Genomic DNA, 18,761 nt, shown 5'->3' with positions numbered 1-18,761 from the left:
CAAATTATGTAAAAGGTGCACATTTTTCAGCAATTACTTTAGGTGAAATGACCATAATGTTGAGAGAGGGAAATGCACAAAACATAATTTTCTTATTTAAAAGAAAGTAAACATTTCACTGAAAGTAAGAACATGGCAGAAAAGGGCTGTTGAGTTCATTATTCAAGAGAAAGCAAAGTGTCTTTTCCTTTTAAAAATATGTTTTTAATTGTGTTGCTAAGGCAACAAGTAAGCAGTATCCTATTAACTCACAAGACAGAGTTTGAATACAATGAGATGAGATTTATATCTATATTTACCTCTCCTAAAGGAGAGTTTTAGTTGTTTCAGGGAAATAGAAAAGACTAATTCATTTGACATAACATTAATTGATTTGGGTAGGGACAGATGAAAAAGAGAAATGTCCTTGAATTCTCAAACTACTGGGTAGAAGATCCTTAGTATTGCCCGAACTCATTGCAAAATGTCTCAATGTTAAAAAAAAAAGGAAACCTGCCATCTGCTAAAGAAGAGAAAGTTAAAAACATCGGGGTGCTGGTAATTAGCATTGAGAACTAAGAAAGGGAGAATTGTCATAAATTATTCCTCGTGTTATAAGGCATTCTGTTTGCATGGTGCCTTACGCTGCTCTACTGGTTTTGTGTTGGCATACACCTGGGAGAGAGTCCATTGCAAGGTAGCTGTAAGAAGAAGTGAGACCGTCAGTAGGTGCTTGCATCTTTGAGATGACACAGAGCATGTACATCATCAGGCAGAGTTAAGAGGGAGTGACAGTCCCTGCTTTGGTAAATCTTCTCCTAATAATCAATGAATACAATTTTCATAATAATGAAGAGACATCAGTAGGGCTGAACTGAGCACTCAGCTACATCAGTTCTCATGGCAACTCTTCACCTGCTCCTGCACTCCAAAGCAGTAACAGTGTTTATTAGAGCTGTGTATTTGTTAATCAACATTATCATCAATGAAAATTAGCCTGCAGTGCCTTTACTGTTTGCAGTAATTGCCATGTTTTTCCATCTTGAAATCACTCTACAAGCTGTTGTTAATTAACCAGTCCTTCTGAAGTGTGTAAACAACATCAACATTTTATAATGGAAGAGGTGAGGCAGGCTCAGCACTTGATATTTGTCAGGCAGCTTGGAAAACCAAGTTAGAAAGAGTTCCAGCATCCAGATTACATTCATGTCCAGATAATACCCCTGCTTTCAAAAATCCGAATCTTAAGACCAGTAATTTCTGTAGCAGACTCTAAAGATCAAAAGAAAAAAAAAGTAAACTAGAAAAGAACATTTTTCCTTTTAAAGTGGCTATGCAGTAATTGGAATGCTACACAAACTGCTGTTTTTCCTGAGGAGCAGCTGCAGGCTTTGCCACAAGTACTTTTTGCTGCTGCTATTTGTGATGATCCATTGTAAAGCAAAGGGCCTAAGGCTGGATATGTGCTTTCACTTTAAAAAAAACCAGAAAGCTTCCCTTCCTTAAAATTCTGGCTTGAAAAAGGTTTCTGATGCTGACATCTCTGGAATGATACCATTGAAAACACCGACAAACAGCACCACTTTACCTCTGCCTAGGGTGTTCACCGTGAGGCCATGTTGATGGGTAAGGAAGCCACTACATGTTCTCAACAGAATTTACACGTCAGCCCTCTAACCACAACAACAGGTAAAAGATAGACCTAAGAACAGCTGCAGGGCACACCTGAAAAGGAGGTGTAAGATCCAACAAAGCAAGTCAACACATCCAGATCAAAAAAATTAAGCACCTCTTTGTCACATGAACTGACAGTAGATACTGTCCTGTCAACTGCAATCTCTTGAAGTACAACAGTCAAACATATCAGTTAACAGCGACAATTGATACCTAATGCAACAGCCTCATTGACATCTTATGAGGCCTTTTAAGTGTTTTACACAGCTATGACTTCTTGTTCTCCCTCTTTCAATCTCCAGCTCCTAAGGTATTTTTTTGTCTTTGGCTCAGAGTTCTGAAGGGAAGATTTAACACATACACAATAAAGAATAGCTGATTTACAAGTACAACATGTGGCTAAGCAAAAGGTTTACCAATAGTTAGAAGTATATTTGGACAAATTAAGACTTCCTGGAGCAGAGCAAAGCTGCAGCCACCTGAACTGGTGGTAAATGGAACACTTAGGTTAACATGAACATCTAGTGATCTGCAAAGGTGAGGAATTCAGCAGGAGAATACCATAGTGGTTGAACTAAGTGGGTAACACTCAGTTAAAGAAAAGGAAACAAGATGAATGAGAATGTGTCCTCTTCTTTATCCTTCCTTTCATAGTATCCTTTGGTGTTACAAGGAGGGTTATGATATAGTTTTGTTAGTTTTGTTTTTTTTACTTTGTTCAATATCAAATAGACTATATTTTACACACTTCAAACATGAAGACAGGAAAAATCAAGACTATTGTCTGTGAGAAAAAGGTCCTTTCGTTTCTAAAGTGCCCGTCAACTGTCAGATCTGTTACAAACATTTCAAGAGCTATTCAGTCACCTTGGGAGCTCCTGGTTCTTTAATGAAGCACGAAGTTAGAGAAGGAATACAATGGAACTGAAGTGCTGTGCTTTGTTCTGGGCCCAGCACATTGTTAATTTCTTTCATAAGGTGAAAGCTCAGCACATTTGTACTTGTAGGGTGTTCATCTGAATGCTTTTCTTTTAAGCAGGAAAGACATTACTTTAGAACATGGAAGTACATTGATCCTGAAAGTGTACAGGAGTCTTTCCATCTGCATAGACACCTTGTGAACTTCCTAGATTTTCATGGCGGTAGTCTGTTTCTATCAGGAGCCTGAATTCTCTCACACATGAAAAAAAAGAGAATGATAGTCACCTCATGCCCTTTATCATCAGTTTCTACCACACAATATTCAGGAAGTACTGATGTCCTCTCTGTCAGCCTTTGCTTTCTGTCAGGGCACCTCAGTGAATTAGAAGAACTCCAAATTGCATCGTGTTCTAGGATCATCCAACTTCCTGACTGATGTGGGCTGCTGGAAAACAAAGAGTTTATTTGTGATACAGACCAGGCAAGCTGCATTGCTACAACCTGGTCTTCTTCTGGTATTTCAGCTGGACAATGTTCCAGCCCTTGTAGGTTGGAAAGGTGTGTTTAACAGCTGCAAAGATTGCTCCACATCAGGAGATGCTTAAAAATCTTTCATAGATTCTTAAGCAGACTTTTGAGCACCTCCAGGACTAAGAGATTTTGATCAAAATAAAGCCTAGAATCCAGTACCTCTGGCTCAGTCAGGTATAGCAACTTTCTCTAAGCTGCATAACTATGAAAGTAATGAGCATTGAAAGTGTATTTTTTCTCCATTTTTCAATGTTGATTTTGGAGGATGGATGATTTCAGTTGAACTACCACATCTACGTGCCTTGAGACTTGTCACAGAAAGCAAACCTATCCTATTTAATTGCTTCCTGTTACGCATTTGACCTATTGGATGAAAAGACTCTGAAGCAAAAGACTCTCCTATGGATTATACATTATGAGGATGCTAAAGAAAGAGAGAAAAACTTTAACACTCAGTTTTATAACCTGTGCGTATAGAAAAGGGTGGCTGTGAAACTCAAAGTAGATAATGAGGAAATTAGGAAGACTAGGGCAATCCTAGCCCCCAGTGAAGTCCTGGAAAAATTTACATGGATTTCACTGCCATGTCATTTCTTGTTTGATACTTAAAACTCATGGCATGGTCTTGACATGTGTTTCAAACTTCATTTGTGATGTGCACATTGCTGCAGGTTCAATATTCCACCCACTAATGACTATTGATCCAGCTATCCTTAAAAGGTTTTCATATTCAAGAAACACAGTAATACAGTTAATCTGAAAGCAACCCACCCTGGATATTTAGAATGAAGAAATGTCAAACTACTTGTGATTTCTGAAAATTTAAACTATCCTAAATACATTTAGTATTAAAAGCCAAACAATTTTATAGTAAAGTACATATTGAGGGCAATTAATTTAAACTGTGAGTTGAAATGCACTGAAATTCATGGCAAAAACACCCGTGAAGTTTCAGAGTTAAAAAGATAAAATGAGGATCATTTGTATGATGTTGTTTATTTTCCTCTTTAAAAACATCAGCATATACAGCTTCAGTTTAGATCAATCATTTACCATGTTTATTTTATCTCTGTTTTGACAGGTGAATTAAAAACAGTATTTACGGTATTTATGGAATACAGTGTTCGCTTTCTCATTACTAAAGCATCCTCACAGGTAAGCATTAGAGGTTTGGGGTTTTTTTTCCAACATTTTCCAGTAGAACTTAATTATACAGATAAGCTATAAAACTCCGGAAAAAGCAAGTCAGTGAAAATGCCGGCTGATTACATGATTACATGATTAGAGCCACAGTTCTGTACTAGTAACAGGGTAGAATATAGAATAGTGTAGGCCAAGTAATTAAATTAATTTGGCTGCTTTACTTCTTTTTAGACTACTCATATTTGTCGTTCTTACAGAAGTACATTCTTGTCCTAGCTGAGATCTGCCACTGTTGTAAAACCAAAGAAGCTCACATAGTTTATAATCAAATTAACTGAAAAGAATCAGATATTGGTTTTATTGGCCATTCTTGAGACTCTTAGCAACTTCAGTAGCAGAAAGGTAGTAGGCACAAACCTGATCAGAGCTGGTGTGCAAACATTTACAGGGACCAGCTGGCAAAAGAAATGATAACCAAAATTAAAAAATCATGTTCCAGTCACAGAGATGTTGAATTATTACAACAGAAAACAAATTTAATCAAGTTTCTCTTGTCCATAGGTGGCTCCACTGAGTCTTGCTTCCTACTCTCAGCTTGTAACCCTTCCTGGTGAATCCACAGTATCCCAGGGACACTGGGGACAGGCAGGAGGAGAGGAAAGCTGTCATGGGGTTAGCACCAGACCGTAAACATATCACATAGTGAGAGCACAGTCACACAGCTGGACTATCTTGGCTCTCCCTCCTACACAATTTCATTAGGACTATGCCCAACCCAAGACCTTCTGTGTGATTAATGCTGTTGGCTAGTCCAGCAGGTGATCAGAAGAGCACATAAGGCTGGTAAACACTTGTAAAGTCTCTGCACTAGTGACACTAATGAAAAGAAACACAGAAGCCATATAGCAAAAGTATTTCTTAAAAAAAGGATCAGTGATCTGTGTGAGTAGAGAAAACAACTATGCATGGCACAGGCTGGGCCCTGGAAGTGATGAAGCAAGACAAATGCTTATATGGGAAGACAGACTAGTTTGGAATCCTTAGGAATAGAAAAATCAGAGAGGCAATGCTATAAACAATTCTACTATTTTTCCAGGCAAAACCTGTCAAAGAGACTATTTGTTGTACATGCATCAGGGTGCCTTTCCTGTGCCTTAAACTGAATCTGAGGAACTCTGCTCACACTGTGGACCTTAGTCCTCCTCATCTCTCATCTGAGTGTAGTTCCAGGAGGCACCCAAGTGCAGTTTTTAATGCACCTGTGGTGTGATACCAAGTATGAACACCTGAAATCTCTCTGACAGTCATTTTCCAACCTCAGAAAGCTTCTAGGTTTGGGTTGTTTGCAGGAAGATTTTATTTCCAGATCACTGCAACTGCTGCAGCTTTTGCTGACTTGAACAATAAATGCCAGGAGCCCTCCTTCATCATATATTAGCCATACCAGAACCTCCTCATGGCCCAAGTCCCATATAGTGAACAGAGATCAGGAGCTTGATTAAAAACTGGGCCAAATGCCCTATAAAAGCAGAAGTGAAACCAATCTTCTTATACTGAGCAGCAAGCACTTATCAGTGTTGAAATTTAGGATTTGTTACTATTCTTATCCTTCCTTAACCTCCTTGCTTCTCTCCTAAAAAGCAGTCATCACTGGTATGTGCATAATTTTTACCCCCATAGAGACAGAAGGAATATGAAGTGTGAGACTGACAAAAATATCCATTAGAGACAAAGCAAAGAAACAAGCACTGGCATAGTACTTTCTACAAACCATTTTCTTTCCTATAAAACAGGGGTATGAGAATGGGCATGCTCTCTTAAATACAAAACCTATCAGTTTAAGAGTTGTGCAACAAGAAATAGAATAGCATTTTTTAAAAAAAACCTTTACCACTGATTATCAGTATCAACACTGTCATAGCACATAGTAAATCCAGTAGTCCCATCCTCTCAGCCTTTCTGCCTGATATTTCTTTCTACAGTTTACTATGTCTTTAATAAGATGGCATAATTCTTTCTGGTAGGAAATTGCTTGGCTCCTTGGAGGCTAACTAAATGACAAACACAGTAATAACAAACCCACTGATCCTCTTCAACAGGAATTGCAAAGAAGCCCTGTTGACTCAAACACACAAGAGTGAAAGTTCATGACTGATTTGAAAGGAAACAAACTGTTCTGTGGAGGAAATACTGGAAAACTGTTATTTCTGTGAAAAACTTTAAAGTTGAGGATCAAACAAGTCCTACTAAATGGCAACTTAACAGTTGTTGGAAAGAAAGATCAGTTGGAGAATGCAAGCAAAAGGAAGTGGAAAACTGGCTTTATCAGGTCAATGGAAGGGGAGCATCTGAAGTCTTGCCTCTAGAAGTTTGCTTTAACTAATGCCTTTTTGTCCATTTAACCTGAAATCAACTTATTTATCCTTCTGATTCTAATTTCACCTTCTATGGATGAATTTCACTCATATAAAATTACATTTCACATATCCAGTGATACTAAATGGGATTAATTTCTGGGTTGAAACACTTTGAGGTCTGGCCTACACAAAGATGACCCCACTTACCAGAGTCTAAGACATCAGTGTAGTCTATACAGTCAGTGTGGAGCAACTCAGCTAACCCTAAATTATGCTGAAAGTAAACACTCTTTTTGGCTTGCTCACTCCAAATACCCAGTGTTAAATTCAGGTACCTACAGACATACATCTATTGCTGTCTAGGACACCACAGGATATCCCTCTGAACCTCCAGCTGCTGGACCAAAAAAACATGGGTCCTGTGCCAAATCTGCCCACCCTACTGGGCGTGCTGGATTCTCTGTTGCATCTCAAGTGGCATAAGAATCTTGTGTTGAATCCGCTACCTCAGCCCCCAGACCACATGCTGATGTGGAGACACCTAGATTTAAGAGATGGATTTTATTTTTACTTTAAAACACTTCAGCTAATTTAGGTTCAAAACCATTTTTATTAGTAACTAAAAGGTGACAGGTGGTCTTTTTCTGTATGATAGTTCTTCAGCAGACTGCTAGAATAATCCTCCGTTGCTGGGTGGGCAAGATTCAGACCCCTGCTGTCAAGCACACATGTTACTTTGATTTCAATGGATTTCTGCATCAGTCATAAGGCCTTTTCTCTTTGCCAGGAAAGTACTAAAAATATAAGTAAGTAATAAGATGCTTACAAATGGCCCTTCCCTGAAGACAAAATGTGGTGGGTTGACCCTGGCTAGATGCCAGGTGCCTACCAAAGCCTCTCCATCACTCAGCTAGAAAGGTGAGAGAAATTATAATGAGATGCTTGTGGGTCAGGATAAAGACAGGGACAGATCAGTCATTAATTACCAACATGGGCAAAACAGACTCAACTAAAATTTATTACCAGACAAATCAGAGTAGGATAATGAGAAACAAAACCATCTCTTAAAACACCTTCTCCACATCCCTCCCTTCTTCCCAGATTCAGTTTCACTCCTGATACTCTACCTCCTCCCTGCAGAGTGAGGGAAATGGAGGCTGTGGTCAGTTCATCACATATTGCCTCTGCTGACCCTTCCTCCTCAGGGGGAGGACTCCTCTTCCTCTGCTCCAACATAGCAGAGGGACTCCAACATGGAGTCCCTTCCCACAGGAGACAATTCCCCATGAACTTTTCCAAGGTGAGTCCTTCCCCTGTACTGCAGTTCTTCATGAACTGCTCCAACATGGGTTCCTCCCATGGGTTGCAGTAACTCAGCATGGGCTCCTCTCTCCACAGGTCCTGCCAGGAGCCTACTCCAGCATGTGCTTCCCATAGGGTCACAGATTTCTTTGGGCATTCACCTCCCCTGATGTGGGGTCCCCCATGGGCTGCAGATGGATCTCTGTTCCACCATGGACCTTCATGGGCTGCAGTGGCACAGCTGACTCACTATGGTCTGCACCACAGGCTGCACGGGAATCTCCGCTCTGGCACCTGGAGCACGTCCTCCCCCTCTTTCTCCACTGACCTGGGTGTCTGCAGGGTTGTTCCTCTCACATATTCTCACTCCTCTCTCCAGCTGCTGTTGTGCAGTTGTTTTTTTCCCCTTCTTATATACATCATCCCACAGGTGCTTCCACCATTCTTGATGGGCTGAGCCTTAGCCAGCAGCAGCTCCAGCTTGGAACAGGCTAGAATTGGCTCTGCTGGACATGGGGGAGGCTTCTGGCAGCTTCTCACAGAAGCCATCCCTGTGACTCCCCACTACCAAAAGCTTACCATAAAAACCCAATACAGGAGAAAACACCAAACAGCTTATCAGAAGTGGCATACACAAAATGATTTTACCACAGTTTATGGACAGCAGTGGAAATGTGCATATTTGAAGGGGAAAGTTCTGTGTGTGGTTAGTGTCTCTGGTGTTTGTGGTAGCAAAAGAATAAAACCACTGCAATTGGCCTTTCTCCAAGTAGCAGGGCAAAATAATGTTTTCTAAAGGTAATCTCTTACAACATGAGCAGGACATACCAATTTCTGAAGCCCTTGACTTTTTTAGAAATCTGCTTAATTTTTTCTGAAACTAGTACTATATCAGAATACTTTCTAATTCACTTCCAGGGAACCAAGGCACTAGGCACCACTGAAGACATGCTAAAACTCAGACAAAACAGAATGTCACTTACCTGGTGTAATATGATTTCACGAAAAAACACTCTCACAGGACCTGGATAGATGTTTATTACACTGCATGTTCCTTATGATCAGTTTTGACAGTGTACTGCACCAGGAAAATCTAAAGGTCCAGTTTAAACTGACCTTCAATGTACAGTTCTTTAAGGGAAACACTTCACAGCTTTTAAATATTGATCCATCTTTAAATGAAACAGCACAAAAATTAAAAGGGAAAAATAAGGTATACTTAGGTTAGGAACCATCTAACCTCAAATGTAGTCAAGCATCCAAATGTGAAACATTTAATCTAAGCTACTTTTCTAGGTCCCATTTACAGTCAGTGATGAGAAGTAATTGGATAGTAAGTACCTGCAGAGGGTAATTCAACACACCTATTTTAAACACATATTTTAGGATAAAAAGAAATAGTGTTTGTAGGTCTCTCTCTCTCTCCACAGACTTAAATGAAAGACTAGAATACTGCTGCAGAAGATACCTAACTTCTAAATGGTTAAATGAGATGTAAAGAATCCTTTACTATGTGTTAGATTTTAGCATATATTTAAAAAAAAAGGTGAGAGAGAGAGGGGAGGGGAGAGAGGGGAGGGGAGGAAAAGAATTAAAAATCAGACATATAATTGCAAACAAGGTTAAATACTAATGGAATAAACATGGAGTTGGTTGTTATTGGATTACAGAACAAACCAAGAAAAAGACAAAATTTCTTATTAACAAGGTTTATATTGTGAAGGTAGATCATAAATTCAAAACAGCATCGATGAAGGATATTGAGTAGTGTAACTGAGATCATAATGTGTCCCTCTGTAGTGTAAATAACCCTAATAGAGTGCACAACGTTTTTTTTCCAGTTTCTATTCAAAGCTGAATTTTACCCATGATAAATTAGAATTCTCTGGGAACTCACCCATAACCTTTCAACTTTTCTGTTTGATGATCTTAATACACAAAGGCTTTATATCAGTAAATTATGTCTGGATGGAAACCAAACTCTGACTCCTACTCCTTCTCCACGCCACAACATTTTTGTAAAGCTGAACAAACATATTACACTGAACCCAGGGCTTTGAAGAGTAAACACCAATACACTACAGTAACACAAAACAGCCCAAAAATAAGACACTTATAGCCAAATTATTTCTGCAATATGCAATAGCCAAACAATGCAGTATCTTTACCTGAAAAGACACTGCATAACTGTACTCTATATTTAAGTGGTGTCTGAAATGGATTACCATTCTTAATTTTTTCCCTCTCTGCATTCATGACTAAAAATAAAACAGAATTGCAAGCCCGACAGTCTTATGTCAGAAACTTCCTGTGACAACTACTAAAAGACCATCATCACATATTGAATTTGAAGAAACTAGATTACCTGAAAAGGCTTTTGTTATCTGGCATAATCCCTCTTTTCTGCAAAGGAAATGCTGGATTTCTGGAAGTAGGTTTACCTGTGCGTAAGAAGAGAAGCTTTAATGATTTCATTCAGAAAAGCGTTCTTTTTCCTTCAATGGAAAAAGCCTTCAATGGGTCTGCGTTCAATTTATCAGAGACACCTCATGTGCAAAACTCCTGCCAGCATCAAAGGGAAATTACAACATTGCCATCCCTGCAATGTGGGATAATGAAGTTAAGGTGTGGACTCTCCCTCCACGGCCATCACAAAACAAAATTTTAGACCTACATTTCTCCTCCTGGCTGCTGAGTTTTCACCTGTTCCCTGTCCCCTTTTCAGTCTCTGCAGGTTCTCTATTCTCTGCAGTTACCAACTGCTTTCCCTCCCTGCATGGAAATACCCTATGCCTTTTGAATGACTGTGCTTGGGATCAGTGGAAAGCTAATGTAGCTGAACCACATCCAGGCTCTGCAGCAAAGAACTGTGTTGCACTGTGGTATGGACATGCCAGCAGAGAGTAATATTACTCAATATTTAAAGCTATCTGAAGGTCTGGGCCATCTGGTTTAAGTCCCCGCTCTGCTGCAGACTTCCTGAGAGAACCTGGACAATTCCTTTGATCACCTTGTGTCTCAGTTATTCATGTGTGAAGCTTCTGGACATTGCAGCATGCTGTAAGGATTATTATCTTGCACAGCGTTAGAGGCTCAGATACTATAATATAGGCGGACTGAGCAAAAAGCAGTTTGCAGAAGCCTGGGATGTTTTATCATCTGAGCCCTGAATTCAAAGTATGTTTATTTCTAGCAAACTGGAACTGCTACAAAAATTTCAGTTTGAATACACTTAGATAAGGCATCCTGTCCCAGGGAACCCCAGTGTACATGCTCCTAGCTCTGACTTCTGTGGACACCAATTGTTTTTTGTATGTTCACGAACTTCATACCTGAGGCACCTTCTAAAAGCAGTTCCACTTCTCCCAGACCCTCAAGCTGCAGTCTATAATTTAGGGTCTTACCATTATTATCTGTACCATTTTACTTTAAATACAAGCCAACTGTACCTATAGCTTGGTCAAATCTTTTCAAAGACTTACATATTTTTATTAATAGGCCACGTCTTTATTTAGACATTACGTATCTAAGTAACCTAAATTGTGCCCACAACACATTCAAGTGAAAAAAAAAAGCAATCCTGAAAATACCAAGAAATACTGGCACTACCAATGCTTTAGACCATGAGTAAGCAGTTTGCAGTGCCAGAACAAAGAACTCCCTTGAAGGCCTTGGAGGAGAACACTGGTCCGGCTAACACATCAATTGTAGGAGCACTGTCACTGTTTTGAGAAGTGCCTAAATTATGTTTACAAAAGAGCAATTACCATAGGTGAAACTCAACAGTGATATAAGATGTGAAGCCTAAATTCATCCAGCTCTATCTTCTGCCTATGCTATTATTCTGAAATATTGTGTGCATTTTCTAGTTGTTTCTTCCCATTTCTAAAGCCTCTTTTCCAATGGGGGTAAATTGCTTAAATTTCCCTTGACTTCTGTAGACACTTTTGCTGCCAGACATGCTGGTTGATGGTGGCCAAGAACACAGAAGTTTAAGCTCAAGAAGAGAAAAGGGAAACTTGACACCCAATTGTAAAAATTTTCAGTATTTACACTGAAACACTTGCATCCAAACTAACCTCCTGTGTCTAAATGAGAAACTGCTTTTGATCGCTGGGTGTGATATAGAGAATTAAATGCTGGTATCTGACAAGTATTTCACAGTATAGAAATAGAAATAGAAAACATGAAAACCCTTTTTTAATTGCTGCTTATCATAGTGCTGGGGTATAAAATAAGGATTAGATAATTTTCTTTTTATGCAGGCTGAAAATTTGGCCTAGCCTGTCCATCCACTCCCACAAAGGATAACACAATAATCTCATACCTTCTGGAACAACTCTAGATTATGCAAGTCTTCTGTTTGAATGCAGCCAGCACCAGCTTTTTTTCTGGAAGATAAGCAGATCAAAAGATCCCACGGGTTTATACCACCTATCCAGAAACAAAAGAAGCACATTGAGAAAGAAAATGTCATGCAATTCCTATTTGCGCAAAAAATACTTAAGAGCCAAATCCTAAAGAACAGTAAGCTGTTGGAGTGCTAAATACCTGAATTGCTACAGCTGGCAGCAGGATAAAAGACATATTTGCTACCAAAGTTCAAGCTTTGGAACTATATATAGGTGTTTCACAGTTGGCATTTCCTGTTATCCCTGCCTGCTGATGTTCAAACCCTGCTGTTTAGCATTCAGAAATTAAAAAGTTCACTAACATGATGCTGCTCTAAGTTGTTCCTTTTTTTTTTAACTCTTCAGCATGCTCACTTATAATATACATGCAATATATGCAATATGATTTTCTGAGGTCTTTATTGGGAAGCAAATTTCAGAGGCACTAATACTACAGTCATGCTACTGCAAACAGCAGGAATTTCTAGCCTGAATTTGGTGTAGTAGCTTCCTAAATATTAGACACCCGACTGCCAGATCTAGAACTGATGTACAAGTGGGAATGAAGTTCCTAGCTTCTGAGTGATGATGCTTCCTTTCTGGGGCAAAAGTGACCTGTGAGATCATGGGGTTCTATTATCAGAAAACAAGCAACACCAGAATCAGACATAGCTGCTTGAAGAAGAGACAGAACTAAATTGCACCAATTAAAACACCATTGGATTAGAAGATAAAATAAGTCTTGAAGTTTGCCCATATCTCAGCATGTGCTGTGATGTAGAATTGCCAATGTTGCTTCAAAGGAGCTTAGTCAGCTCCCTCAAATGGTTTATCTGGACAAGTTAGAGATAATGGCATCTCACAACAGAATTATTACATCTGTTGAGGTCACAATGAATATGTTCAATAAAGGGTAAATCATTTCATTGACAGGATGACAATTAGTAATAATTAACTTCCAAACAAAAAGGGTAGCCAGTCAAGCTGTACAACATCTGAGGCAGAGTATAGCATCAGGTCTCAAAGCTCCCTGTAGGACAGCTATTTCAGTGACTGGTTGGTTCTTTTTCCCAAGGTTGGGAAGATTACATGCATTTTATTCCATTTTGTGCTATCCATCTGTGATGGCTTCCTACTTTGATTCGATTACCCCCTAAATTTGGTTCCACCAAATGGCCCACAGAGGCATTTATTTTATTTATTTCCTTTATTTCCTTCTCTGAAATGTACATTTTTCCTATCCCAATCATGATTACAAATGTCAAGCAGGGTGAAGATTTCACTTAAGGAGATTTAGCACTCAATTTACATTAAGTACAGTAATGAACTGATTGTACAGAATGGATCCAGGACTACGAAAGTAACTATCCCTTTTTTATGTTTATAAGTAGTGTGACAAAGCTTAAGAGATCAATTTTCAGTTACACTACACTTATTATTGTAACGAGTTCTTCGATTTTACATTATGAGAACCAGTATTACGGTATAAAAGTAATGAAGGTATATGAAATTTAGGCAAGACAGACTCACTACATGCTTCTTTGTGAAAGAAACAACAAAAAACCTCTGCAGGTAGATAAAAACGTCACAGACAGCAAACAAACGAACCATTAAAGAAATGTACATGCAAATACTTCATTTTAGTGCAAAAGACTGGCAGAGCTAACAACCTACTCGATGACCTCACCAGCTATGTAATTATCAGATAAGCAAGATGTTATGCCTCTGACTAGTAAACACCTTTGAATAAATCATTATAATTATATATAAAGCACAATGCCTAGTTGTGTGCAAAGTGAAAGGGAGCTGGAGGGAACTCCATTTCTCAGAAGCAGCTCATTTCCTTCCCTTGTTTATTGTGACACATCCTGTCCTGGAATGAATTTGATCCCTGACACCAAAGGATATGCTGCACTGTGTATTTGCCTTTAGGATACATCAGAATGATCAATATGAATGTACTGAAGAGAAGAAAAGCAAGAAGTACCCTCAGATCTGCTGTGTTTCTGAGCCAGTGCCCAGGAAGTAGAACAGTTCAGGAGGGCTTGAATGCCTGCCATTATTTGTGCTTTCTATTTAGAGTAATTAAACATCTAGCCAGTTATTTCAGTACAGAACAATCAGAACACAAACATGTCTATTTATAGATATCAGGAGACTTCCTATCAGAAAAACAGTGTACACCTAGTGCTGTCTCTCAGATTCAGGCAGCAGAGCAGTATGACTTCTATTTCAATATATTGATACATTCCTCGTAAACTGGAAAAACATTCTTGGAAAACAAAAATGAAAGAAGCATGTGTTACAACAGCTATTTATTCTCGAACAGACTCCTCTGTGAATAGATATAACCTAGAAATTGCCCATGTCACTCCTCCTACAGCTTAACTTTTTGTGGAAAACAAACATCTATGATCATGACACCAACTGACTGTCTTCCCTCTGCAAATTTAACAATTATAGAACTATACTGCAGAAAAAAATTGCTAGTATTATTAATATTGTAATAACACCAGCAGCCCATGCAAAGAACCCCAAGCTGTTAGGCACCATGTTTAAACATAGGAGATCCCTTTCACAGAAATTTAATGAAGAAGCATTAATAAATTCATAATATTACATCTTCAACATACACACTGTTTTGCTGATTTCCTGCAGACTTCAAACCAGAAGCAGGCTTTGACAGGACATTTGAAGGGGAAGGTTAAAAGGAATACTTCATATCTGAACAATTTAATTATTAGCAATTTCAATGAAGCTTTTTCCATATGAAGGACTGTGTCTATAGTTACAGAAATCCTTTTTGCTTTATTCAGCAAGTCAGTGGAGCTCAGCATGCATAGATCAGTTAGTATGAAATCACCTCATGGAGATAGTCTCTACTACTTTGTATTGCTTTGCATTTGGACAAGTAGAAGAGCGGTAACAAGATGAGCATGTTCATGCCCTCTCTGAGCAACTTTTCAAACTAAGATTGTTTAGTTCAGCCTGTTAATTAAGGCCTTGCCTACACAAGGAATACTCACCTGCAGAATGAAATCTAATTACGCAGGCAGAGTGAGCTTTATGTGGATACATGCTGGCAGCATGATGCTTTTATTCACCCATCTTTTGCCAGCTCTTTCCCTCTCCTCTCCTGCAGTCATTCTAGCCCCATCTTCCAGTCCCATCTTAAAAAGTGTTTGTGTACCTGTGATGTGTATCTGATGTTCACCTAAAAATATCAACCCAAGTTGCTAATTCAGCTAGTAGTAGTACAACATATTTTGATTCAAATCTGATGTGACCACCTTTAATTACTTTTATTCTGAGTCAAAGTACATGCTATTCAATTCAGAGATCAATGTTTCAACTGAAAATTGATATAATTTACAAATTATAATTTTCAACAAGATACCAATGTTTTCATTGGCTTTGACTCCGAGTTGGAATAATTTGAAATAATAAAAATAGTTAATGTGGAAAAATAATTTAAAATATAATAGTCAGATAATAGGGAGAGAAACAAACATGTTTTATAGCAGCAGAGGAAACAGCAATGCAGGGACCAATAAAAACAATTAACTTCTTCTAGAAAAATATTCTGTGGAGAGTTTTTGTATTCTGATATCATAGACCAAAGTTAACAGAAACCAAATGAGAACTGTAAGATTTAGTGGGGTATTAAACTTACAGATAATTTTCAAGTATTTTTGAAGGTGATTTCTAAAATAAAGTTATCTTATTCCAACCTCTGAAGTTATCACATTTTCCCCATGAGCTATGGCATTGGAGGCTGGATTTTGCAGGAAAACTGTCAGAAGCATGCACCTCTATGGACCTTTTAATCTCCTTGGTGTAGACACAGAAAAATATTATATGATTTAACCAAATGAGTAAGTTTCATCTCAATACCATAGAGTGAAATTTCATTTTGCAGTGCTAAGGTTCCTATTCTGAATTTTGAAATGAAAGAACTTTGAAAATCAAATAGAGTTTTCAGCTTTTACACTTATCTTCCTATATTTCATTTATTCTGGGAAATTAAAAAACCGTTTGGCTTTATTTTTATTTTAACTTCTAAGCAGTTTGCAATTTTGCACTTGCTCACACCATACCCTAAAATTAATCACTTTATGACCATGAAAGGAAAAGAAGAAAGCAAGAGTGAGCACAGATTGCACCAAGTTTGGTGAGCAGTAACATATTTATGGAAGTAGTTGCTTATGAACAAATCCAACTTCAAACTACACAGAGAAATATATTTTACGAAGCAGTATTCATGCCTGCTATGTAGTCAATCAATAGGAGTCAATAGGAGAGTGGAAGCACTAACAGATGTCTGAAAGACAGAGCTTCTGCCTCAATGACTGGCTCTGGATCCTGGGCTGAATTTTATGCTCCTCAGCATCTCAGAGGGCAGCAGCATCAGGCAAGCTGTGTGACGGAGTCTGGGGATGTGGGAATTCTACACCTCTGAAGATCTGAGCTTCACTGATAACACTCCAGGGGAAAATATCCTTTGAAGCCTATTTCTGGTTACAGCAGCTTGGCTATCTCACTTGTGCAAAGATCAGAATGCCACTTGTTGAACTGAATACTTTCTCTTTGTTAACAATATGTCATTTTATAAGTTTTTGATATCACTGTTTCAGTTGTAAGGCTTTCCCTAAAGGCATGTCTCACACCTAGGCGTTCAGGAATTTTCCCCTTAAAGAAATAGTTAATGGAAGCATTTTAATTTCTCTTTTAGCATGGCCCTTGATAGTCATGAGCTATCACTGATAAGGACTCACTACAACAGCAATAAAGGAATATTCACTCTTTTGAGTGAAGACAGCACAGGACAAGATGGCGAGGTTTCTGATATTTTCTGAACTATTCTGGAAAGCAGCTGCACACCTGTCCATATGCAAACCTTTTGCTGTTTCGCACAATGTGCTCCATGCCACTTGTTGAGACTGACTGTACTCTGCCATAACGCACAGCCCAGTAACCACTTGCTTAGCTGGACAAATTAGGTTGAAATCTTTTGTCACATTAATTGCAGTGGAGTGTTATAAGTGTAAAAAAAACCCCACACTATATATGAGGCTGAGATTGTTGGATGCAGTCAACTCATTCACAAAATACTTTGTACAGTTGCTGTATGGTTGCCAGGGAAAGGCTGAAGGAATCCTGAGGACTGTCACTCTTCACCCCCCTTGAGGATGATTCGGATTTTTTATTTCTTTTGGCTCAGCTGCCCCCTAACTAAGAGGATGTGAAGTGCCAAGGGAAGCATTCTTCATAGAGGAGAGGCTGGCATGAACCAAGTAGAACCAGTCTGCCCTGTGCTCAAGAATTAATGCACAGTCACATCTGAGTTCTGTATCTGGGGAGTGAAATAGCCATTTGAAGTTCTATCACAGTGCCTTGCTTATAAAAACAGGATAATGCTTGACTGTTCTGTATCTCTTCTGCAAATGCTGTGGAGAGATGTTAGGTCTAACTACAAATGGGGAGGCATAATGCTTCCACTCTTGTCTCAAAAAAAGAGTTATTTTATTGCTGTTTCCTTATATCAGGAAGGGCCAGGTTGCAAGCCCGCTTTTCTTGTCAATCCAAAGGAGAATTTTAAAAGTGAAAAAATAAATGAGTGCAACAGGCCAAGAGCTACCTGTTTCTCCCAAAAATGTTCTCAAATATTTCATTTTTTCACCTGGTCTCAAGCTCCAAAACTGCCTTAGACCTACCTACCAAGTCAAAAAGTTACTATCTCTACTATTGGAGTAACTGATGATACAAGGCAGATGACTTTCTCTAAAAGAAGCAAAAGAAATCTATTGCAGGCATAAGTACAAGAATGGATAACTGACAGGACAATCCTTTCTCCATTTGTATCACATTGAGTGATGCAATATATTAACAATCCTTTCTTCAATCAAAAAATTGCCATACTATAAGAGAAAACCACAACAGAATTTTCAGACCTGCAGCAAATGTGTTAAAGTGTGTTTTTCAATTTGCAGATAAGTGTCTATAAGACAACAAAAGGTAGTAGAAAAAAATAAATTGCAGTATTATTAAACTATATCCATATATTTTTCTATGCAACCAAAGAATGAGCAGAGTACTGGAAATGAAAGTAACTAATTCTCCATGGAGTTGTATTACTTCTAACTTTAAGAACCTATAGGTTTTATCACAGCATAATCTGTCAACTCAAGCTATGAAAATATGTTGTTAAAATACTTTCTGAACTACTGTAGAGTTCAATAGCAAACAAAAAGAAAATATGCAGTCCTGACCCAATGGCAAACATATTGGGGCAATTCAAACACTCAAGCCTGTTATTCCACTTCTGTGCTTAACACATCATATGCTTTGGATGAATATTCAGATTACTCTGGTATGTTCTCCACACATGGGTGTTTTCTGCACAGCAAGCCTCAGTGAAACCAAAAGCACCTAGTAATCCAATATTACTCTTCTTGTATGAAAG

At 38.6% G+C, this 18,761-nt stretch overlaps 1 protein-coding gene across 3 annotated transcripts in view; it reads right to left on the bottom strand.

The window, feature by feature from the left end:
• The window catches only part of CPED1 (cadherin like and PC-esterase domain containing 1), a 147,736-nt gene that overhangs the window by 102,881 nt on the left and 26,094 nt on the right, over positions 1-18,761 (bottom strand). For all 3 annotated transcript variants that reach the window (XM_027679129.1, XM_027679130.1, XM_027679132.1), the window contains exons 4-5: positions 12,235-12,341; positions 10,273-10,348 (exon numbers count right to left, since the gene is read on the bottom strand). In XM_027679129.1, coding sequence (XP_027534930.1) covers positions 10,273-10,348; positions 12,235-12,341 — 183 coding nt within the window. The remainder of the gene's footprint in view (positions 1-10,272; positions 10,349-12,234; positions 12,342-18,761) is intronic.

Source organism: Neopelma chrysocephalum, unplaced genomic scaffold (genome assembly GCF_003984885.1).
Source record: "Neopelma chrysocephalum unplaced genomic scaffold, ASM398488v2 Primary Assembly neopelma1_45, whole genome shotgun sequence".
NCBI classification, from domain to species: Eukaryota; Metazoa; Chordata; class Aves; order Passeriformes; family Pipridae; genus Neopelma; species Neopelma chrysocephalum.
The sequence above is the reverse complement of the archived record's forward strand: the minus strand, read 5'-3'. Positions and strand labels throughout refer to the sequence as shown.